Source organism: Psammomys obesus, unplaced genomic scaffold (genome assembly GCF_907164565.1).
Source record: "Psammomys obesus unplaced genomic scaffold, mPsaObe1.curated_primary_1811, whole genome shotgun sequence".
Lineage (NCBI taxonomy): Eukaryota > Metazoa > Chordata > Mammalia > Rodentia > Muridae > Psammomys > Psammomys obesus.
In genome coordinates, this window is record NW_026590503.1 from 2,470,304 (window position 1) to 2,494,885 (window position 24,582).

At 50.9% G+C, this 24,582-nt stretch overlaps 1 protein-coding gene across 2 annotated transcripts in view; it reads right to left on the bottom strand.

Moving 5' to 3' along the window:
* The window catches only part of Ptprn2 (protein tyrosine phosphatase receptor type N2), a 695,487-nt gene that overhangs the window by 60,558 nt on the left and 610,347 nt on the right, over nt 1–24,582 (bottom strand). For both annotated transcript variants that reach the window (XM_055607544.1, XM_055607543.1), the window contains one exon: nt 1,656–1,803. In XM_055607544.1, the coding sequence (XP_055463519.1) occupies nt 1,656–1,803 (148 nt within the window). The remainder of the gene's footprint in view (nt 1–1,655; nt 1,804–24,582) is intronic.

Here is a 24,582-nt window from a genome sequence, read left to right on the forward strand (position 1 = left end):
CTCGTGGCTGGGATTCCTCCAGCTGGAGAAACTGGTTCCTCTGGCGACCCTGACTTCCTAGCAACTCGTGCTTTTCACAGCCCGTGCAGCCGGGAGCTGGGCGGTGGAGTCCCATTGCCAGGTACCAGAAGTTGGCATTGGTCATGTTCCAGGCATGCCTGGAAGCATTTCCCTCTCTGATGGGGACAGACAAGGCCGAGCATCTGTCTTTCACAGAGGGCCATGGTCCTCCCCACAGCCGTCACAGGGATGCCAGCCTCTGGCCTGTGCCCGGCTCTTAGGGAGGACACGCCCTGAGGAGCAGATGCACTTACTCCATTTTCCCCCACCTCATCTCCCCTCCCCCACCTACTGCCCAGCCCTGCCCCACCACAGGAACAGTGGCCTGGTACCCAGGCATCCCAGCACCTGTCAAGAGTCTCTGACATGTCTGGTGCTCAAGAAAGCCTGACTGCTGAGTGGACATGCTTTGTTCTGCTTTCTTCTAAATACAAAACCTGTAAGCTACCACTGTGGCTGTCTAAGGGGAGCAGAGGGGGAAAACCAGCTTCCCTCTGGCAAATGTGGACATGCAGAAGAGTGGCCTGGATTCTGAGGGCTCACTTCTCTGCCTGACTTTAGCACAGAGCTTCCGGCCTTGAAACTCAGGACAAACTCCTCCGTTTGTTCTGAGAAGCCACGGGGGTCTGACTGAATGGGATGCTACAGTGCCCTGCTGTTTGCATGAGAGTCCCTAGACGCTCCTGGCCTGCAGGCTGGAAAGCTCCGTGTGGGCCCAACGACAAGGCATACTCTACCATCTTAGCACCAGGCTTCACTCTGTGTGCTCTTTGATGCCAACCTAAGACCAGCATGGCTTTGCTAGGCTCTCAAAACTGGGCTAGCAAAGCTCATTGTGTGACTTCTGTAATTCGAGCCGGTGCCTCCTGTCCTGAGGTGGACGTGTAGCTGATGTATCGACATGCACCCACCATCACTCAACTGACCAGTGTTCATCGAGCGCCCATTCCTGGGGAGACTTTGGTCCCTGAGGCTTTCCCTGTGTGGGCTCATATGTTAGTCAAAGTCCAGCCTTTCCCTAGGTCACGTGACACCCATGGCTAGTGATGCGGAAGAGGCTCAGGCACTACAAAGACCTACAGCCCAGTTCCTAACCAGGGCTCTGAACCCTGCATGGCCGCCTAGCGGGTGTTAAGGGCACCATAAGAAACTCCGTCCTTCTCTTTTGCAGTGGCTTCAGGACAACAGTGACACCATCAATGCTTGTGGCAACTGCACCAGTGACATCAGCGACTGCAGTCAGTGCTGAGCTGGGACACAGAGCTCCGTGTTAACCCGAGTGCCCATCCCCTGTAGCACGGTGAGTTCTCAGACCACAGGATCCCATCGGTTTCCTACACTAGCACCAACGGCAGCCGCTGGGCTTCCTGAGGCCCCAGCTGCCATTCTCCGGGTTCTGGCACCGGATGCAAAGAGGGAGACTGACTTTTGGGGATGGAGCAGCTGTAGGGGGAACAAAGCACCAGTCTTCAGTGGGGGCCCAGGTCTGCAGACAGAGATGGAGAGGACCTGAGGGCCCTGCCGAGAGTGGTGGGCAGAGGGAACCACAGCCAGGCGTGCCCACCCCTGCCGGGTCACCCGGGCTAGGTACATACAGGTCAGCACGGCCAGGGAGCGGTTCTTGGCTGCGTTCTCCTCTCTCTGGGCCACAAGGGAGCTGTTGGGCTCGGCTTGGTAGGCACACAGCGCCTCCCACTCCTTCTCCAGCCGGTTCTTGTTCTTCAGGTGGTCTTCCATGTAGGCCTGGAAAGAACACACAGAGTCAGGAGTGTGGATCCAGGACTGGCCCATGCCAGGTCTGGGAAGTGTGGAGTATGGCAACTAGTCTAGCTTTTGGTTTAGGCTGAATGTGTGTGTGATTTCCCCGCCTGGGGCCTGGGCATCAGCGTGAGACTGGAGCTGTGAAGTGCCCTTGAGCAAGGGTCATCTGCCATGGAAGATGGGTCACCTTGCCAGGCCGCATTTCCCCAGCCAGACAAAACTGGCAAAGACAATGTGTCCAGCTGGGGCTCGGGGCCGGCTATAGGGGTAGCATTTGCCCGGGTGGAGAGGGATAAACTCACGGCCCAGAGGCCAGGTCAGCATGGTGGCTGTGCTGAGGAGTGAGGAGAGCTGGTCCGAGGAGGAGCAGGATGAAGGGGCTGTCCACAGGGCTAACTCGGACACTGGACTCAACAGTGGGAGCCATGGGAGGCTTCTGAGGAGGGACAGCTAGGGTGTGCACACTTGAACACCCCTGAGGACAGCACTGCTCAAATCGAGGAAGGGAAAGACACAGCCAAAGGAAGTTCCAGGAGGAACAGCGGTGCCCACTCAGGGAGCAAGACTAGACAAAGCTACCGAGGAAGGTGGGGTGCGGCCCTGCGTGGCCAGACTTCATTTTCTCCTCTTCCCAAGAGGACCCTTGGGTAATCTTTGAAGTTATTTTAAAAAAACCAGCAAGTGAGCTGCTCGAACCCTACTTTGTATGCACCCAGCTAGAAAGCCTCTGGGTAGAGCTGAACCAGACCCATAGCCTTCCCCAGGCCCTGGGTCGGGAGGCAGAACTCTCAGCTTTCTGAGGGGCTCAGGAGAGAAAGACCTTCTCTGCTGCACCCAGGGGGTGGGCATGTCACTCAGGGCACACATTCCTAATTAATGGGAGCTACGGTGTTCTCCCACCGTAGCTGGTGGGGCTACCAACCTACCAGACACAGCACACACTGGCATGGAGACACGTGCACTGTTAGCACAGATGCAAACGTGGAAACATGGCTGCCAGGTAGGTATCTTAGGAGGCTGCATCTCCTGCATCAGTCCAGAGCCAGGAACTCCGATGACCCTGCCTGCAGAAGCTACCTTTTTATTAGAGGTAGAACATGGCTTCACCACTTATACCTGGGCCGCTAAGAGCTGTGCAGAAATGTGAGCATCTCCAGCGCTAACCAAACACCAACCGCAGGAAGCCAAGTGTGATCCTGGTCGTTTCAGGCTTCCTTTTCCCTGTGGGCGCGCAATACTGCTGGTGGCTGATACAAAGGCCTCAGCCATTTCCTGCCACCAAGACACTGTGGTGTGCACAGCTTGCCAGCCAGCACCCTCGCTCCAGAAATGAGAGAATTAAAAAACAAAAACAAAAAAAAAAAAAAAAAAAAACAAAAAAACAAGAAAGAAAAAGTAGATGCTTGGAGGACCAAACCCGGCCGGCCTGTGGTTTCTGCAGGACGCGGTGGTCTGTCTTCCTCAGTGCTGTCTAGTGTGGCTCAGCTTTTCTTCCTCCCCTTTCTTTTCTTCCTCTCTAGGCAAGTGCTCCACTACTGAGCTGTGTCAGTTCATGGGTTTTAATCTGCTATATGCTGTGTGCAGACATAGGTTTCCAAGTGTGTCTACATGAGAGAAAAAGGGCGTGGACATCTGTGCCTGCTGGACACACAGCACAAAGCAGCCCGCACCTGACAGCCTGCCAGGGCTCGAATTCCTCCCGCTGCTCCTGCCTATTGCTCCCACTCACACCTTCCACTCACCGACCCCAAGTGTTTAACAAGCCACGTGGTCTCTCAGCCAACCCACACCCCTAACACCTGCTCCAAATGACGGGCAGGGAGACGGCAGAGGCAGGCACTCTGACCCTGGTGACTCAGGAGGGAGCGGTCCTCACTCAGCTGTTCCTTGAAGCTTTGACAGGAGCACGCTGGGGTCCCTCTGGTTAACTGTGCCCTGCTGTGCCACGGCCTGTGCCCTGGAAGCCAGTGAGCACCAAACAAGCCTCTAGGGATGCTGGGGAACCTCTGGCCCCCCGACACATGAGGGGGGACCAAGACGGCTTGCATAGAAGGCCCCCATTGCAGCTGGCTGCACTGAGGCTCAACAGACACTAATCTGTCCACTTTTCCCGCTCGGTGCTGGCCCTCAGGTCCCTCCAGCATGGAACCAGAACCCATGAGATAGAAAGATGTGAAACTGGACAAAACAGGGGTGGGAGAGGAGGGGGAAGCAGTGCTTCTCAGCCTGTGGGTCATGACCCCTTTGGGAACCACATATCAGCTATCCTACACATCAGATATTTACACTGTTATTCATATCGGCAGAAAATCAGTCAGGAGGTGGCAATGACGTCATTTCACGGCTGGCGTCAGCACAGCAGCAGGAACTGTATTAAAGGGCCGCAGCGTTAGGGAGGCTGAGAAGCTCTGATCTGGAGAACAGAGCCACAAGCACGCTCCTTGGAGATACTTGTGTCTGGGGAAATGGCTTAGTGGATAGCGAGCTTGCCGTGGAAGCATGAGGGCCCCAGTTTGATGCCAGCATCCGTGTGGACGGAGGCATGGTGGTGTGAACCAGAATCCTAGAAGGAGGAGACAGTGGACCCTGGGACCTGATGGCCAGACTCGGCCTAGTAAAACTGGCAAGTTCCAGCTCAGCCAGAGACCCTGCCTCAAACATAAGATGGAAAGTGGTTGAAGAAGATGCCCAACGTTGACCTCCAGTATTCACACTCACAGGTACACACAGGCATGTATACCACACATACAATACATACGTGAACACATACATACATGTGCACACACATACAAACACACGCACACATGTGAATGGATATAATCACTGGGGAACATCAAAGCTGTATTTTTGTGTACAGTTAATTTTTTTCTTTAAAAATATATTCTTACATGCATGATGTGGGAGCATTTCACAGTGTTATATGTGGAGGTCAGAGGACAGCCTTAGGGAGCCGGGTTTCTCCTTCCAATGTGAATTCCAGGAATTGAACTCGGCTTTGCCAGCTTGCACAGCAAGACCTCTGACCTGCTGAGCCATCTTGCTGTCCTTTCACACCAGTTCTTTAAGACAGGGCGACCTCTTCACAGGGTGACACTTCTGTGACATTCTGGTTGTACAGACTTGGAGCCTGCAGTTGCTTCCTTCGTATGAGGAGCAGGCAGCGGTGGATCTGGGCAGAGAGGCTGGCCCTGGCGTCCTCAGAAAACCCTGTCAGAAAGCCCGTTATGAGCAGCGGCCCTCTCTGTGGGAAAACGATGTTTGGGTGGCAGGCTGTGGCTGGATCACCACAGCTCCAGGTCCCGTGGGCCTGTGAGCCCTGTTCCTGTGAACCATCAGCAAGTTCTCTTGAACTTCTGAGTCTGATGACACCTGAGCTGTGCACATCAGCTTGGGTGGAGGGAGAGAAGCAGCTCTTGGCACTGTGGTTTTCCTCCTGAGGGTTAAGTCAGGTGTGGATGAACTTGTTTATAATGAAACTGAGGTGAGCGCATTCTCTCAGCCAGCGCCACTCACCCAGCCTGAATGCCCCTATTTGATCAGCAAAAGAAGGCGATGGCCTCACCTCCCAGCCATGTTCTAGGCTGTGATGCTTTACCTTCACTGTCACCTAAGATCTGTACCTCTGGCTGTGCCCCTGTGTGAAGGAAAGTGTCACCTGAGGTGGACGGCGGCACCACGGGCTGGGGGCACAGGCTGAAGAAAAGAGGGGCAGGGCGCCAAGTTCTGGATTCCTCTCTGGGCGCTGTCCTCCGAGCTGGGAGGACTCTCCTGCCACCCCCACCCATGGAATCCGTCTGCACTGGCCCAAACAAATGTTGTTTCCCTTCAGTCACTTTCCGTCATCATTTGGTTGCAGTAATTAATGCGGAGGAGCCTTTCTTTGTCCTCTGCGGTTTGTGGCAGAGCCTGTGGGGAGGCTCGGCCTTCAGAGCAGAATAGCACACGCTAATCAATGGGGGAAAGACCGAAAATTGCCACATGGTTCTGTCCTGTGGCCTGCTCCTGCAGCAGGACCAGGAGACACCGAGCACCGCCCTCGGACCTGACAGCTCTGGTTGCCAGGCCAACGAACTTGCAATTGGAGTTTACACGTTTGCTGTGGTGGGAATCCGACTCCGAGTGTTTAAAAACGGCCATTTAAACACCTCTGCCTGGTGGTTCGGTTGGTTTTGGTTTTTCAAGACAGGGTTTCCTTGTGTAGCCTATGCTGTCCTGGAACTAGAAATGCAGGTGTGAGGACTGGGCAGGTGGGGGTGACCTTTTGGTTTTGGTGCGTGTACATGTTCACATTTGAGTGTACATAGGTGTGTACTGTTCACGTGTGAATGTGTATGCGGAGGCTTAGAGGTCTATGTCCAGAGTCCTCCTTAGACATGTCCACCTTGGTCTTTCCGACAGTCTCCCCTCATTGAGCCTGGAGATCCCTCATTCGGCTAGACTGGCTGGCCAGCAAGTCCCGGGGTCCTCCCACCTCTAGCACTTGGGTTACTGGTTCACGCCACCACGCCTGGCTTTTCTATGGGTGCTGGTTCAAACTTAGGTCCCCATCCTTATGTGGCAAGCTGTTTACCTACAGAACCATCTTCCTAATCCTAAGGTTTTTTTTACTGTAACTTTTCTGTTACATAAGTAGCACATAAAGAAAGGAACAGAAATGAAGACAGAATGAAACAAAACAGGAAAATAACTAACGCCATGGACATTGTAAGCCTTTGATGAATTCTCTTCTTCCTGGCACCTGGGGGGTGGGGTGGGTCTTTTGTTTGTTTGTTGTTGTTGTTTGATTTTATCTTTAGAGACTGCTGTAGTTTAGGCTTTGAACATTCACTTCCTTCCCAAGGGGAAAAGCTGCCCATACCAGGTGTGATCTCACACCTGGGAGGCCAGATCCTAGAGAAGTTAAACAGCTGATTGGGGACCCCTAATCTGCAAAGCCTGGCCTCAGGACCCCCTGCTGACCTTTGCCTGGCAGTGGTCCCAGCCTCCTCGTGGGCTTTTTGTCACCACAACCACTTCCCAGTTCCTTCTTCACAAACTAACCCAACACCACAGTGGCTGTCTGGGTCTGAGTCTCGAAGGGCTGTCTGCCTGGACTGTTACCCCTTACAAGCATCCCACGATCCGTCAGCTCTGTAAGTGAAGCCCAGTAAGGGTTTCCCAGCAGCAACTTAGTCACAGCCGCTCAGACCTTAGTCGTAACCCTAAGGCTTGATGTCTTTCTCTGGGGAATTTGACTTTTCACTGAGAGGAGGCATGGAGGCTTTTGCTGACACGGTCACACTGGCGGCCTCACTCCTGTGTTCTGGCTGCTACTCAGCAGAACGATGCTTGGATGCTTGCTCACCTGAACTCAGCGTGGGCTGCTGTGGCAGTTGACTTGATAGTAAGAGAGTAACTAGCAGTTGGGCAGCGTGTCCAGAGGATACGCTGGGCAAAAGTGCGATCCGCCTGGGAGGGGGTGGGAAGGCTGGAGGTCTCATCAGCCCTCAGAAGGGCATGAGCTTAAATTTTACCAGTGACTCAATGGCTACATAATGTTCTCTGGCCAAAGGGACTGCAGGTAGCCCACACTACCTGGGTCTGGGGGTTGGTGGTATTTTGTAATGGGTTTTACCAGCGAGCATGGGCTAGCATTGCTTGTTGGCCAGCGTACCCTTCCCTAGCTCGCTGGTTTCCGTCCCACTGCAGCTCCCACTGTCTGGTCCGTTTCTGTGCTTTTGTTGTAACAGATCCACGCAGAGACGGAGGCCTAGCTCAGACACTGGCCTGCACAGTGTGACCGGGACCTGCTGGCAGCCCTGCCCATGCCACCCCTTACTGTCTGCACTGGCTGGTTTTATGTCTCAGTCGAGCGAACACCTCTAACTAGGACACTGTCCTATGATCCTTAACTTGTAATCACCTCCTATGACCCTCTTAGCCTGGACCTTTGACCTTCCTGTCCTGTGCTCTGAGTCCTGATATCATCTCCCCAGGTCCTTCTTGTCCTATGGTCTGGGACCTACCCAACCCTGTGACCCGCACCGAATGACTCCAGTCTTCTTAAACCACACCCCATCATGTGGCTCTCTCCGTGATTTCAGCTCTCCCTCTTCACGCCATCAACCTTTTCCCAGAGGAGATCGGTATCTCAGCCCTGTGGAAAGACTGTTTGCTGGTCCCTGGGATTGGCTTTGCCACAAATCAAAATTTTGTCCTGATGATAGGTGCCCTCCAAATCCTCGGACACTTAGCAGCACTTGGTGGGGAAAGCAACGCAAGTTGTTTGGAGTGCCTCACTCTGAGTTTCCCCTGGGCAACATCTGTAAACCTGTGGCTCTTCTCTCAGCATTCTGCTGCAGTGCCACGAAAGCTCCTTTCCCAAACCCTTCTATGCCTAAAGCCTTTTTCTGTGATATGTTCTCCTCTTTTTCTTTTATTTTTTATCAATAATATAATTTTTTATTTATTACAATTTTTTAACTTTGTATCCCAGCTGTAGCCCCTACCCTCATCCCATCCCAATCCTGCTCTCCCTCCCTCATCTCCTCCCATGCCCCTTCCCCAGTACACTGATAGGGGAGATCCTCCTCCCCTTCCATCTGACCCTACTCTATCAGGTCTCATCAGGACTGGCTGCAATGTCTTCCTCTGTGGCCTGGTAAGGCTGCTCCCCCATTAGGGGGAGATGATCAAAGAGCCAGCCACTGAGTTCATGTCAGAGACAGTCCCTGTTCCCCTTACTAGGGAACCCACTTGAAGACTGAATTGCCATGGGCTACATTTGTGCAGGCATTCTAGGTTATCTCCATGCATGGTCCTTGGTTGGAGTATCAGTCTCAGAAAAGATCCCTGTGCCTAGAATTTTTGGTTCTGTTGCTCTCCTTGTAGAGCTCCTGTACTTCCAGGTCTTTTTATCTCCCCCTTCTTTCATAAGATTCACTGCACTCTGTCCAAAGTTTGGCTATCTGCTTTAATACCCTTCTGGGTAGAGTCTTTCGGAGGCCCTCTGTGGTGGGCTCCTGTCCTGTTTCCTGTTTTCTCCCTGTTCTGATGTCAGTCCCGTTTGCCTTTCTGAATGAGGACTGAACATCTTACCCAGGATCCTCCTCTTTTTAAATGTCCACCCCATTATCCTCTCTTGTTTCCCCTCTCAGAGTCTCTCCGCTACTTTCAGGTCTATTTTTAAAGTCTAGATTTCATGTATGAGAGAGCACAGGCAGCATGTTTCCGAGTTTGGCTTATTCTGTGTCGCATGAAGGTCTCCAGTTCCATTTAATCTCCTGCAAATGGTATTTCATTCATTCATATTTTATGGTTGACCAAAACATTTACCCCTTTGTGGTCAAGCCCCCGGTGTTTCTCCATGGGCCTTCTCACCTTGTGTACACAACAGCTGCTCTCTGTGCACATGAGGGAAGCCTTCCTCCGTGCATGCCATGAGGGTAGAGGCTCGTGTGGGAACTAGCATGCCCTGTACAGATGCAGCTGGCACTGGGCCCTCAATGAACTGAGGTCCCTGGTTTCTGGGGGGCATCTTAAACCAGTGTGCACCAGCGTGCCTGTGCCCTTTGTGGGTACTTGGCTGGTGCTTCCTAATAGAAGCAGGAAGCCCTGGATAAGGGGAGAGTGGACGGGCTGAGCTGCAGCCAGCCCTGGACAGGTGACCCCGCTGTCACCTTAAGGAGCTGACGCTTACAATTTGGAGGTTTTGTCTGAGACACTAGTTAGGGAAGCTGGTTTTCACGGTGATCAAGCTTTTGTGGGGTGCCAGGCTGCATATCTTTTTTTTCAGCTGTCTGCTGTGCTCTTGACAGATTTTCGGGATCTGAAGGGTGCACGTCTAGAAGGACTTAGCTCAGCATTTTTCTCATTCTAAGCTCCGCTAAGAGCCTTCAAGACCACTGATTCTAGTCGGTGTTTGAGGGAGGAAGTCCATCCTCTTGCATGCTGCTTCTTCCTGAGGTTGTGCGGGATGTGGCTTCATTACAATCAAGAACCACGTAGCTGCAGGCAGCCCTTGGCAGCCAACTGTACCTTTTACTTGACAGCACAGAACTTTCTGTCACTCGGAAAGAAAGGCTGGAGCAGTGGCCAGAGGCCTTCAGAGACCCTGTGGAGTTTTGGTGCAGGCCTAGGGATCCCTGGTGCTGCCTCCTTCCCACAGCCACTTTGGTGCCCAGAAAACCCAGTGTAGCAACAGGGTGGAGCCCACGGGTATGAGCCCGGCTCCTTAGAGGTCACAGAAACTGTGTTACCTTAGGGGATCTTTGCCCTCACTGTGATGGAAGCAGACAAAAAGATTTATTATTAGTATCAAGTAGAATAATGGCAATAAACTCAGTCCTTGCGACACAGACACCCAGAAAGCAGCTCACCAGGGCCCACCTGGTGTTACTTCAGTAGTCAAGATACACAAAGAACCTCAACGCTGCATTAGATGAGGCCTCTAGGGTCACAGACAGGGAACAAGCAGAAGCTTCTCTACAAAGCTTCATTCTTACAGTGACGCTGCAGAAAAGCAAGGTCTGCCCACCGCGGGGGAAGGCGATTTTTAAAAGCTGAGTTTCAGAGTGCTTGATTTGGAGCAATTAGTACTGGAAAGGCTCTGCTTCCAGCCCCTCCTGTTTTTACTCTGGGAGCCCATTACGGCACAATGCCCTTTAATTTACTGATGTTACAGTCAGACATTTTGTGGACGGGTACACTCCACTTACATTTCCTTCCTGTGGTAAGACCGTGAGGTTTGATTTTTAAAGTCACAAGTGAGAATAATGTTTTTGAAAACAAGGAGTAAGATGCTTCGGTGCCATTTTGGGGAAAACTGATGACCTTTTTTCCTTTAAAAATAAACACTGTCAGCTGTCTTCATTATTATGTTAAAGGCAAAAACTCATGTTAAGTGTTTGAATTCCAAAAGTAAGACATTTGAAGTTCAGCAAGAAGACAAACAGATGTAGGAGAAAGCAGGTGTGGCCACTTGGTTTTGTCTGTGTGCACGGGTGCAGAGATTCAGGGGTGGTGCCCCTAGGCTTAGGAAAGCTTGCTGGGGACCTGCTGGGCTGCAGCCAGCATGTTCTAAATGCTGTTTGTTAATAAACTGTGGCAGGCAGGGTAAATATTCAAAATCAGAAACCCAAAACAATGTGAGAAACTCAAGGAAGGACACAGTTAAATGGTCAGAAGAGAGGGTTTCAGTAATTTTTATCTTAGAAAAGATGTGCTTGGAGCAGGAGCCAAGGATTATACAAATGAAGAAGCAGAGAGGTACCAAGGGTGAGGGTGAGGTTTAGGGTTAGGGTTAGGGTCAGGGTTAGGGTTAGGGTCAGGGTTAGGGTTATTGTTAGGGTTTGGGTTTGGGTTCGGGTTAGGGTTCAGGTTAGGGTACAGATGAGCTCCCTGCCATATTGCCCCTCTAACACCTGTCCTGCCAAGTGCTACTTCTGACTCACGAGGAAATGGACTGTCCTGTAGTGGTCTAAAACTTCCTCCTGTGGCTTCATCAGACTGGGCACTTAATGCTCCCATTACACCACAGAGGAGCCTGGGAGACCTAGGGATCTGAGGGCAGGTCCCTGCCACCATCCTGAGAATGAAGACAGACACGCCGTGCTGAAACTCAGACTCTGGCTTCTCCTTACAAAGCCAGAGAAGGAGGATAAAAAGAAACAAGGGGAGGAGTAGAAGGCCCTTTGGGGAGCCTTTTCTCCCTACTGCAGTTTAGAGATTGCTTTCGTGGAATGTTTTTAAGAGCAAGGAATTCTGACAGGCAGCCACAGCCAAATGCCAGGCTTCCCTTATCCCGGTGACTGCAGAGTGGCAGAGCAGGCGAAGCTGGCTGGCAGAAGCCTCCTAAGTGGCTAAGAGCTGGATTTGCAGATAAGCATGAACTGGGATAATTCTCAAGTTTGTCTTCTGAATGTTCTTTTTCTCAAGCTGACCAGCTCTGACCAGGGACCTTGGGAAGCTGTTTTCAATGTAATTTTTCAAGTGGCTAAGAAATGTACCTCCCTCTTATCAAAACCAATCAAACTGTGAGGATAAAAATATCATAAATCCTTGGTGCAGTGGAAATACCTCAAAGCTGAAAGCTCCACAGAGAGAGCCCCCAGCCGATGCTCCGTTCAGCCGGGGAAAACAGGCTTCATCAGCAAATGAAGGTGATGGCGCAGCACAAGCAGAAACGGCGGACTCAGTGCATGTCGGTCTGAAGCCACGGACACTGCTAAATTATCTGGTTATTAAACACCCTTTGCATGTGTCCAGGTGTGGTGGGCCAGGCCTGGTCACTCCTAGCTCTAGTTTGAGGCTGGGCTGGGCTACACAGGGAGATCCTGACTCACGCATCCCCCGAGTCCTTTCTCTACTAAGAACTCCCTGACTTCAAATGACGCTCTAGAAATGCCAAGCCTCTTCCCAAGCACCGTGGGGAGAGGCTTCCGCCTCAGGGTGGGCCAGCTCCTAACCAGCTACAGGTCACTTGCTCAGAGAGACTGAAGATGAAAGGCTAACATTGCAGAGCGGCAGATCAAGACACAGAACTCAGACTACTAGAAAATGAACTATTAACTGTCCTTATTCCATAATGTTGACTTTGGTGTTTCCACTCCAGAATAGAGTCGAGAATTACAAGTCCCACTGACAAACCAGTTCTAGATGTCCGCATGGCCCATGGGACTGACCTAGATTCTGGATCATCTTCACTGCCTGTCATGGAGATGCCGGAAAGGAGCATGGGCCCTGCACATGCTAGGCTGGAGCCTGGCCTCTGAGCTGCACCCCAGCCCCTGGGTACCACCCAGAGATCAGCAGAGTGCTAAAGGGCCCCCAATGCCCAAAGACTCAGGAAACAGTGGTAGGTTTTCAGCTTCCCCTGGACTTCATGGTACAGATTCACAGAAAAGCAAAACCACCATTTCACAGAGTGAAAGCTGAAGTTGAGACAGAAAGCATCAGTAAGTGCATTTGGCCCCAGAAGTGTTCTGATTAAAAAGCCTAAAGAATTAATTAACTTTTGTTCTTTTTCTCTACTGAAAACAAGCAGGGGCAGGCTTGTTTCTTCATTCAGATGAGTGTTTCATTCTGAGGTTTTTTTTTTAGCTTGGTGTAATATACGGTATGGCGCAGGATGGGGTTGTGGGTCACACGGAGTCTCCGTGTGAAGACTCTAGTGCAAGGCGCTGCTTTGGTGAGGATGACAGTCCTTGCATGGTCTTACATTTGGGCTGTTGTTCTCAAAGGTGTCCAAAGGATGCTAAAAGCACAATTTTGTGAATCTCATTATCTTATTTAACATCTTAAGAAGTGTCAGTACTTACAGTCAGGGCAAGGCAGGTTGTCTGGCCAGCTGGGTCTGCAGCCCAGGAGCTGTGGCTAGTTAAGGCTGGTCACTCTGCCGCCTCTGCCCTCCCATGGCTGTCTTACTCAGCTAGTTTGACCAGAGTGCCCTGTGAGCCCACGTGCTGCAGGTCCTGAGGCTCAGCCCTCAGCTTGTCAAGACTCAGGTCTGAGGGAAACACTCCCTTGGTGGAGAGTCCCAGGACACAAACAGACACAATTAATAAAATGACTTCTAGTGATTACCAAGGAACCAAGACACAGAGATGTGAGGGCTGAGTTGGGGTAGGCACGAGGCTGTGGTTTTGGAATGGTTCTGGGTTCAACAAGAGCTGGAAATGTACTGCTGGCATTGCAGGGGAGACAGCAAAGCTCCTAAGTCTGAGCTGAGAAAGGGTTTGGAACCTTCCAGAGAAGAGATGGCTGGAAGGGAGAGGGAGGCAGAGTGAGCTGCCAGCCTGGTCATTCAGAAGATTGGCTGTGGCAGGGAGCCAGGAGTTTATTTTAGGAGCGAGGGGAAGCCATTGGAGCATCTGCAGTAACCCAGGCATCTGATGATGGAGCTTCAGAGAGGTCATTCCGCACAGGGCAGATGGATTACGTAAGCTGGAACTCCAGCTGCCTCTGTATCCCGCTTCGGTGACTGAGGTCTACATGACAAGGGCAGAGACAGAGCGAGGGAGAGACAGCCATGTACCCTGCTGCAGAACAGACTAGAAAATTTTAGCCATTTCCTTGAGTTTATGCAAGCATTATCTGCAAAACACTTGAGTTGTTTAAGCTCTACCCCAGGAAGAGACAATTCTTATGATTTGCTCTAACAAGGCCTCAATGGAATGAGGTCAAAAGTTTGAGAAACAAATCATAAAAATTCCATCAATGACCTTGACGTTTTTAAAATCCTTCAGGCTTTTGTTACATTGACCAGTATTTAGACATTTAGTTAATAGCTCTATCTAGCTAGGAAACCTCACCAAAGACAAGTGAACCCAGGGTAGCACCAAAAATTAACAGCCGGTGACTTGATCTAGGACTCAGAATGTGAGAGCACTGGGTAAGCCTCTCTGCAGATAGGGTGATTCTGGAAGCACACATACAGCTGAGCTCCAACATGCCTCACTATGCATGGTTTGCCACGACTGGCACGGTCCTGGCAAGTGGAGTGCCTGGTGCGTGGGGACACGGCACTGCCCCTCGGCCCACCTCGTTACCTCTGCGATGCTCCCAGAGGACACAGAGTATTTTCTGAAGGGTGTACCCCAGGAGGCTGAGGGGCTCTGGCTGCTAAGATGTATTCCGATGGAGGTGAGAGTGAGCAGACTTGGGGAGAAGAGCTTTTAAGAAATGAGAGCGCCACTGCTGCCCTCCTCCCTGGGCACCTGATGAGTGATGTACAACTTTCTAAAGAGCCTGGCAGAGCTCCAGGTCTGCAGCACCTCAGCCTGTCAACTCATCCCCCAGCAGATGAGTCTAGCATGCATGCACTTGCCGGGGAGGCTGGCCCCACCAGGCCCCCGGAGCTTTAGGAAGCTTAGCGCCCTCCTTTCTCTCTCACGCAGGAGCCTCCACCCACACAGGATACAGCTGTAGTCCTTAGGAGGCACCACTGATACAACTGATGGCACTTTCAGGCCTCCCAGTGAGGAAAGTCCTTTTAGGAGACTGCCTGGCACAGAACCTGGCACTTCCTGAATCACAAAGGAGCAGGCTCCTCCCAGCCCCAGTCCCCAAGCTAGCTCCAGGGCTTCTGATTCAGTACTGGAAGGCTGGACACAGGGGTTGGAAGCCTACCTCAAACTCTGCCTCGTCCACTCCGGAGAGTGGCGGCACAGTAGGTCAGACAATAGGCTCCAGCTTTTACAAAGGATCTTTCCAGCAGCATTGACTGTTTATTATCTACAGTCCAATTAGCCACGAGAAGGGGATAAAGGCAGATGTCTGTGATATTAAACAATTAAATGTTCATTTCTTTTAAAATATTCTCACATCTGTTATTTTTTTCAGCCTCAGCCTTTTTCCTTGGCTGGCTTGTAGACTCACTCTAGCCAGAGTATGTGGGAATATTGCATAATCCATTCCCAGAATGCATGAGCAGATCTGTACACCATAAAATATTCATTCACTCTCAAAAATATTTGCACCCTGCTGTCAAATGTAGACAAATTCACATGGAGTATCAGAAAATGGCCATTTTAATGGGGGCTGCTTTCCCTGAGTCTCTCTTCCCACTAAAACATATTCTCCAAAATTATTTTCATAAGAAAGATTAACAATTTCAGCACTAACTGCTAATCCCTTTTCATTTGAAACTCTGCTGATAAAATTCTTTGCTTGTCATTCAAATGTAAGTAATAATTATAGATTGTGGGCCTCTGTCTCAGGCCTCATTAATGATAAATTGTATGGAAGTGTGAAGCCAAAGTCAGCTTTGATACATCTCGAAACTCAATTTCCACGGCTTTCCTTAGCTATGTACAATTAATTACACAGTTAATAAGGGGATGTGCTAATGAAAGGAACGTTATTTACTCAGACTGCCTGCCTTTACCAAATATCTTTTGTATTCTTTTCTACTTGTAATTTTGGTATACAGACAGTTTAAAAGGAAAAGAAAAAAAAATGACAAAGTAGTAGCTTTTAATGCCAGTCTGCAGCTACTCTGATTAAACACAAGGCAAAAGGAATTTTAATCCAATTTTATATTTCTACTGACTTCTGCTTTTTAAAGTCCTGAAATAGGCATTTATCAAATAAATAATTACCACTAAGCTACTATACTGTACCAAAGATATAGTTATCTCCACAAATTGAAAACACGAAAAATTTTAGAAGAAATTACATGGAAGACAAAGACAGAAATCTCAGTCATTCTGAACAGACCGACAGTCTTTTCTTATCCTTGAAACCTCTCTTAGAAAGAGCAAATCCGCTCATTCTGTTTGGATAATCAAAGTTTGGCCACAGAGGGCTTAGCAGATACCAGCGTTAGCCTTTATGGAGAAAGATAGCACCTTCTCAGGCTTTGGCAAAGTCTACATCAGAAGAGAACTACAAAAGATGAGCTGGAGGAGGCGAGGTTTGTTTGCTTTTCATAACACACTGGGAAGCATGAAAAGCTTCATTGCAAATCTTTGTTTTACAACATATTTGTATTAATAGCAACCAGTGAGAATTCTTTACTAAGTAAGAAGGCAGCCATTTGATCCCAAGCCTTATCTCATCCCTTTGACGTAAACAACATACGTTAAGGTATGAGATCTTTTAAATTTCTGTTAGTAAGCCAATAATGTACTCCAAAGGGTTCCAGGGGAAGGCAGGGGCTAAGGGGCTTAAAAAGCACTCATTAAAATGCACTTCTGATAACCAAGCCCACCCTTTTAGCAGGGGAACAGAGTCTATGGGAAAAGAACAGTTTCCCCAGCAAACCTATCCACTGCCCTCCGTGCTGCGGCCCCGGAGTGCCCGGGCCTGCCACCCACATCTGTGCCGACATCTAGAGAGCCAGGCAGTGCTGGTGCCTTTAAGAGCGAGGGACCCCTGCGGGGGACTATTTCTGTCTGCGGAGTTACAGCAGATTCATGTGTTTAAAGCAGCCCTCCACCCACCTCACACCAACTGGACGGTCTACAAAATTCAAACAGCCGCTTCCGAGTCGCAAGGACAGGAGCTGAAGTTCTCAAAGACCCAAAGCCTTCCTATTTCCCAACACAGTACAAGAAGGCCCAGCGGAGACATTTCTGCTCTGTGGATGACGACAGCGGTTAGAGCAGGGAAACCTTTGGGAAGAGGGAAGAGGAGGGATGGTTGCTTAGCAACGCACAGCAGCCTGGCGGTTACAAAGCAGCGGGGCTTTTCTTAGTCTTTCATATTCTATGCCAGTGATGTAGTCATTACGATTTTCTGATGAAGTTTTTAGGAAGAATGGAGAATTCCAGCAAGTGCACCGAGGTTACCTAGGACAGTGGCACAGGCAGAGGCTTTGTTCCACCAGCAGCTGGGATACTGGTTCCGAAGGCCTTAGAGAATGTTTGCAGAGATTCCGAATGTGCCCACTGGAAGGAGAGTGCTTTGATTGTTATCTCCCTAACGCTAGCAGGCTATATGCTCGTGGGGAATAGCAAGCAGCCAGAGAAACTGACTCTGACCAGTAAGACAGCCGCACACGTGCTCAGTTCTTCACCAGCCAGAGGCCTGCAGCCGGGGGCCCGCTGGCTCCTCCGCCTTCCTGAAAATCCGAAATGGCACAATGTCGGTGAAGCCAGAACTTAGGCTGCAATCCAGAAGGGTCCCCTCACCTCATCTACTTACTCCAGACAAGGCAACGGAATGGGAGCAAATGGAGTATCTGACAGCATGGATTTTCACACCTTACGGTGAAATTTAGAGCGAAGACCATCACATCGCCTCAGTCCTTTTTCACTTCAATGCCAGTCATATTGTGGAGTGCACAAGTCTGCTGCCACACGTTTACCAGGCTTGACAGGTGAGGCAGGAGTGGACTGCCAATGGCTTCTGCTCATGCCACCTGGATGTCCCCCAGGCCAGCGTATGTGCGGCTGGGGTTTACCCTGAGCTCATCTGCTGCCTGAGCTGCTGCTGCTTCTCCTCTTCTTTTTTCTCTTTTTAAAATACAAGGTCTTATATGTAGCCTTGGCTGACCTGGATTTTCTATGTAGACCAGGCTGGTCTCACACAGATCTTCATGCTCCTGTCTCCCAAGTGCAGGGGCTAGAGCCTGGTGTCACCTGGGCTGGCCTCACTGAGGACAGCCGCTGCGCACAGAGCGTGAGAGCGGTGTTCAAGGCGGCCCTCGGGTGAGGTGAGACTCCGTGCAGAGCAGCGTCCTCGCCGCATCTCCTGTCCAACCTGCGCAGCGTGCTTCTAGCACGAAAAACAAGAGTGCCTCAAGTGTCCTCCTCAACAAGACCTTGGGAAACGGCAGCCACCCATTTACAAAACTAAGGGTCATGTCCAGGACACAGAGTGAAGAGGAAACCCTTGCAGAGGCAAGTGGCATGAAGACACCCACATCCTTGAGAGAGGAGCAGGGCAAGGCAATTTTCTTCATCTAAGAGAGCAGGAAGAAAAACCTGCCTGCAGGAGGCAGGGAAGGGACCCGGAGCTCTATATAGCTCGAACCCTTTGAGGCCTGCAAGCACAGCATGTCTGTTGCTAAGGAGACTGGCAATGCTGAGACATTTGAACCATGAGCTTTATCAAAGATTAAGGCTCCAATCAACCACACATGGGCCATCTGGAACCCTCAGGTGAGCAACCCATGAGAAAATGGCTCAGGGTTTCATGACTGTCTTCAGTGCTTGCCAAATGCACACTCTAAACCCCACAACGTGCTAACTTTAGCGTGAGGCCACACAAAATCTTCTGGTCCAAGCCCACTCCAAGGAGCTATCTGTCTGTGCGTGGCACAACACCAGCTGCCCAGGCCCAGAAGCAAACAGGTCAGAGAGGACAGCCAGACATGGGAGCTTCAGAAGAACAAGCACACGCTGCCTGTGCTCGGCACCTTCCAAGGCGTCGAGAGTAGAAAGCAACAGCCCCGGAGAACACACCAGGCAGGTGTAAAAATGAACTGAGCAACTGCCAGTAAAAACATACTCCTTGAAATTTCAAACACAGCGGGTGGGGCAGATTGTAGACCCTGCTGAAGAGAGGTCTCAAATATGAGAAGACACACTTAGGGAAGTTCCTGCGACTACAAGGCGGAGATTAAGAGTGAGGGCGCTAGAAAGATTTAAGAGAGGGGTACAGAAGCACCCAACATGCTTCCACTGGAGGAGAGGATGGCAAGATGTACAGGGGCCTAGACTCAAGTCTCACTACAGAAAAACAGCAACAGAAGGCAAGAAATCTCAGATTCAGGACTCACAATAGGTCTGGAGAGAGAAAAATTAAAGTCCTGATAAACCGCTCTTAAATTCTCAGCTTTATGCCCACAGACTGTACCAATCTGTCAGCCCTCATCCACAGGCTTCCTTTTGTAGTAAGTGGCGGCTAACACAGAGACTCATGAAGAGTCAGTCAACAAACAGTGAGACACAGTGAAGCGCTCAGCTTCAAATGGAAAATCTAGATGACCAAAGCTCGGGAGCCATCACCGGAGATGGGGTAGGGAGATGGGGTAGGAAGATGGTCAGTCAGAGGCAGCAGACACCTGTGGGGAAACAGTACATCCAGGATGGCAGGGCCCACTGCACACATGAACTCAGGGGGCAAGTCAACTCCTAGCACGGACAGACGAGGGGCTCATGAGCCCCACCCTGGGCTGAGGAGAATTGGCAGGAATGTGAGGTTGACAGGAATGTGATCTCAGAGAACCTACACACCTCCAAGAAGATGATCCTGCACATCTGTCCTTACAGGCAGCCCTAAGTGGACCCCATAGGCCTACATACAAAGAGCGTGGCGTGTGGAAGGAAAGGTGGTGGGGGCGGGGGGAGCAGTGGGAGGGGCTGGAGGGTGGGCCCACCATTGTCCCGTTTCACAGGTGGGGCATGTGGAGACCGGTTAAAGTCACCCTGTGACACGGTGGCTCTGTCCCATCATCCTCTCCTGTTCCAGGAGAGGACACTGTCTGTAGACTGTGGCAGGGCCCTCCCCATCTCCGGTTACTGTCTCTTAATGCTACTGCCTTCTGGCAAACCAACAGGGTACTTGAGGGAGGGAATGCTGACCTTTCCCTTCAGTGAGCCACAGTAATTCATGTAGACGGGGTCATAGACCCACATCCAGCCGCTCAGCAGCCTGTTTCTTCTGCAAGTCTTCTAATCACAAATAGCCCCAAGGGTCCTGGTGGGGCCAAGCCATTTCTGGGTCTCCTCCTTGTCCCACAGGGTTGCTCCGCAGTAACAAAAACCTTGTGTCAACATCTCTGTCCCATGAAGGACAGGGTCTCCTAGTAAAGCCTATAGAGGCATTTGGCTCTCCATCATGTTTCCCTAGCTGTTCGCCCTAAACTGAGAGGAAGCTTCCCAAAATCCACAAATCTGCCATCTTAATTCCAAGTAGTGCCAGGCACAAAGGCAGGCAGACCCTATGATGTTTGTGGAACTGTGGAACTGTGTGATTCAATGAAACCTCAAGACTTGTATTTTACAAATCATGTTAATTGGATCTATGTATATGAACAGCAAGGCAACTCAACCCAGCTGAGTGTGCCCACAAGCCACAGAAGGCACTGAGTGGGCCAGGCACATACCCTGCCAGGTCTGTCTGGGATGGCCGGTGGGATGGCAAGCATCCACCGCCAGCACCCAGGAAACACTGAGTGACACCTTTGAGCCCTGCTTCAGACACTGCTTCCTCAGCTTCCCCTGCGTGCGTGGCTTGTGAGGCCGCCAGTTCCAGCCTGAGTGTTGATTTTTTTACTTCGCTCAGTGAATACTAATTGGGTATTTATCTAGTTTTACTTCCACAAAGAGTGGAAGCAGAAGAAAATAATCTTTAAAACAACAACAAAGAAGGGCTCAAGGTCAGAGGTGGCAGATCCAAATGTCCTCCCAGACGCCCACATGGCCCATCCAGGCGACCGTACTCCTCTTGTTCACAGTCTTTGTGGCCACCCACCCGCGGGGACAAAAGTCCACCTCAGTGCATCTGGCACACAGTGTGCCTAAGCCACAGCAGGGCTTTGCTGTCAGTCTCGCTGGGGTCTGGTTGAGATTAAGCCGTGACTTTTTTTTTTTTTTTTTTTTTTTTTTAAGCAGCCAGAGCCAAGGCAGAAAAGATGAGATCAGAAAGCCAGAGGGCAGGGAAGCAGAGTACCAGCAACTCTAGCACTGTATGGGGCCAATCAGATTAGATTCAGCTGCTTTTTAATAAGGAAAAGAATCCTTCCATTTTACCCACTCAAACCATAAGGTCTCTCTCTCTCTCTCTCTCTCTCTCTCTCTCTCTCTCTCTCTCTCACACACACACACACACCACCACCACCACCACCACCACCACCAAGTTAAAAAGAGAACAAACAATACTCTCCTATGTTGCACGTTCACCATCCGTAAAGAGCTGGCCTCATAGGCCTGGCCATGAGAGAGCAGGATTTACCCCTCAGGAGGGCCCAAAAGTGTTCTCTGTCACAGCAGCAGGTGGATTGCATCCCTGGAAAGTGTGGGTGGCAGCATGGAATGGCTTTGCTAATGGGGCCCCCGCAGCACCCTGCCCCCACACTCTCTGTGAGCAGTGGCCAACACTCACTACAGCTGGAGCTTGGCCTGAAGCAAATGAGCTTCCTGAACTGCCCTAGGACCTGGATGAACACTGTGCCCTCCCCAGCCAGGCAGTTAGCACCGGAATGTGGGGTGCGTGGCCGGCTCTCCCCTGGAGACTGCACAGCTTACTCTACAGCCAGAGAACATCCTGTCACCCAGGCCTACAGTAGGTGACAGGTGAGAGAGGGCTGAGGGCATCTCAGCCTGCCTAGGGCAAGAGGGAGGAAGACCCCCCCTGCCCCTGCCACACACAAGCCATGACTGGAAAACCCGTCATCGTGAACCCAAGAGAGGCCTTGGGGGAGAGCAGCCTGCCCTGCCTCCTCAGGGGCTGCTGGACTCCAGGACCTCAGGACTTCATTTCCATCTTAAGTCTCAACCCTAGTAGACTGGGGTCTGAGGCCAAAGAGCAGCGCAGCTTCCCACGTGCCTTCCCGCTGACACCTGGCAAGGAGGTGCCGGGAACCGGAGCAGCCCTGCCCTGAGTCAGTGTAATGTAACAGTTCTCACACCAGGAGTGTGTGCCCGACACACCCGGACACACACGTCCCTACATGGCGGCTGATGACATAACCGACAAGAGCTTCTCTGCGCTTTTTAAATTCTTGTCCTGAAACTTGGCCCTAGTGAATTGATTCCTGAGTCTTCTGGGATGTCAAGATTGCTGTTGCGCACTGCAACAGCACATCGGTAGAAGAATTCGATTATTATAAATATCCGTTTTGTCCTGGCCCCGCGGTAGATGGATGGGCCTGAAGGCCAGTGCTTCCTCTCATCAGGCCCTTAGAGGCCCTCCTTCCAGAAGGAAGATGGTAGGACTCACTCCATGTTGGCCACAGGTACACAGTGGGAGCTCATATGTGTTTCTGTGTCAAAATGACCAGCTCCTGGTTCCCAGACTGCCTTCCGCTCTCAGGAGACCATGACCAGAAAGGCCCAGTGCTTTCTGTCAGTGTCACTGGTTTGAGGCCAGGAGAGTCAGGCTGAGGGAAGACTCCACAAGGTGTACCTGGACCTGTACCTCATGCCTGGCTCCGTACCCTAAACCCACCTCTTATCCTCAGCATGCACCCTGCTCCTAGTCTGAGGGCTGCTCTGGGAGGTCCTATGCTAGCCTCCGGTTGTCTCCACCATGGACACAGCTTGCTTTGCATCTCTTGGCCTTCGGCTTCTCCAACCTAAGTCCCTGAGCAGAGGGCCTCTTGGCTGTCGACAGGCCCCTCTGCTTAGGTGACTCTGTTTTCTGTTCTCTGTAATGAGAAGACACATTGGAACCTTTTGTGCTTTGTGATTTTGCATCAGCTCTGGCTCTTACTGCCTTCATCTGTGAAACGGGCCCAACCTTTGGTCCGAGTGGTGGGTTTCTAGGGATAGTCTGATGAGCTTGACCTTCTGAAGAGCCAGGGGACCAGACCTCTGCTCCACTTTACCTTTACTGTGAGCACAGGACACTTTCCTTCACTAAGCCCTGTGGCTCCAACAGGGATGACCAGACCCGCTTTTCTCTGCATGTAACCATTCCCTGGGGCTCCCAGCTTTGACACCGAGCAAGCAGGAAAGCAATCAAGTGACATTTTCTCAGGACCACGCCCAACGAGGGCTTGCCCCCTGTGTGTGTTCACACCACTCCCACAAGTGGATCTTCCCAGACAGGAATGCTCTCAGCTCCTCTGTGGCCAGCCATGTGGAAACACCCACTGCAGAAGGCAGGCACGGTTTGGGAACATACCCCCGGGATGCAAACACAGACTGCGTCTCTATCGTGAGTAAGGACTTCCCAGGATGGTGGCTCCCACACTCTGATGGGGGCTTCCTGGCAGCCCTAAAGCGTCATTCAGTGGCTGTCCTTGTTCCACAGACATCCTTTAGAGCTATGAACTCCCTTGGACATCTCACATTGTGAGAATTTCCTCAGCAGAGCTCAAGATGGGCTGATGACAGTCCCCAGGGCATCGGCCCCCTGTGTGTACCCGTCAGCTCTGCCAGCCCACACCTCTGCCCTTACCTGCTTCTTACCAGGTAGCCCATCTTATAGAGCAGCTGGTATGCGGGCTCTGGGGAACCAGGACCATTCCCCTGAACGCCATCAAAGCTAACTTGAAATCTTTGCTTTTTTTGTTTTATTTTTTAAACTTTATTTATTACCCATCAGATGATGCATGCTGGAGAGGATGTGAGGAAAAGTGAACACTTCTCCATTGCTGGCAGAAGTGTAACCTTGTATAGCTGCTTTGGAAATTGATCTGGCGCTTTCTCAGAAAACTGACAATAGTTCTACCTCAAGATCCAGCTATAGCACTCCTGAGCATATACCCAAAAGATGCCCCACCATACAGCAAGGACATTTGTTCAACTATGTTCATAGCAGCTTTATTCGTAATAGCCAGAATCCGGTGTCCCTCAGCTGAAGAATGGATACAGAAATTGTGGTACATTTACACAATGGAATACTACTTAGCAATTAAAAACAAGGAAATCGTGAAATTTGCAGGCAAATGGTGGGAACTAGAAAAGATCATCCTGAGTGAGGTATCTTAGAAGCAGAAAGACACACACAGTATACACTCACATATAAATGGATATTAGTCACGTCCTATAGGATAATCATACTACAATCCATAGTTCTAAGGAAACTGTTGGTTTCTTAAGGCAGAGTGTGTGGCTCGGGTTTGTTTCAAACTCGCAATTCTCCGGCCTCAGTATGTGAGCCCTAGCTTTGGGAGTTTAAGTATGCCATGACCTAACTTTGTGTGTGTGACAGTGTTGTATGTGCAAGGGCATGGCGTTCATGCTCCCATGTAGAGGCCAGAGGAGTTGTCATGTGTCCTGTCCTGCCCCTCGTTGCCTCTCATTGAGCCATGAAGCTCGGGGGTCCTCTCGGCCCCCACAGCGCTGGGGTTGCAGCCTGCTGCCAGCCATGTCTGGGGCTGGAAGCTGAACTCAGGAGGGCAAACGTGCAGCAAATGCTCTGCGTGCATACATGTCTTTTAAGAACGGGTTCTGTATACAGGAAATACACAGTCTTTCTGACTGACCTGTTTGTCCTGATCTCCGGTTCCCGAAGATAGCATGACTTCTGTCGCTGACCAGTCTTTCCACCCTGACCTTGTGTCACCCACCTGACGACGTGCACATAGGCTGGCTCTGAACCTTGGCTGTCCTCAACACTGTAGCAATAAAGGTGTCTGTGCAGGTATCTCTGTGCATGCTGACATAG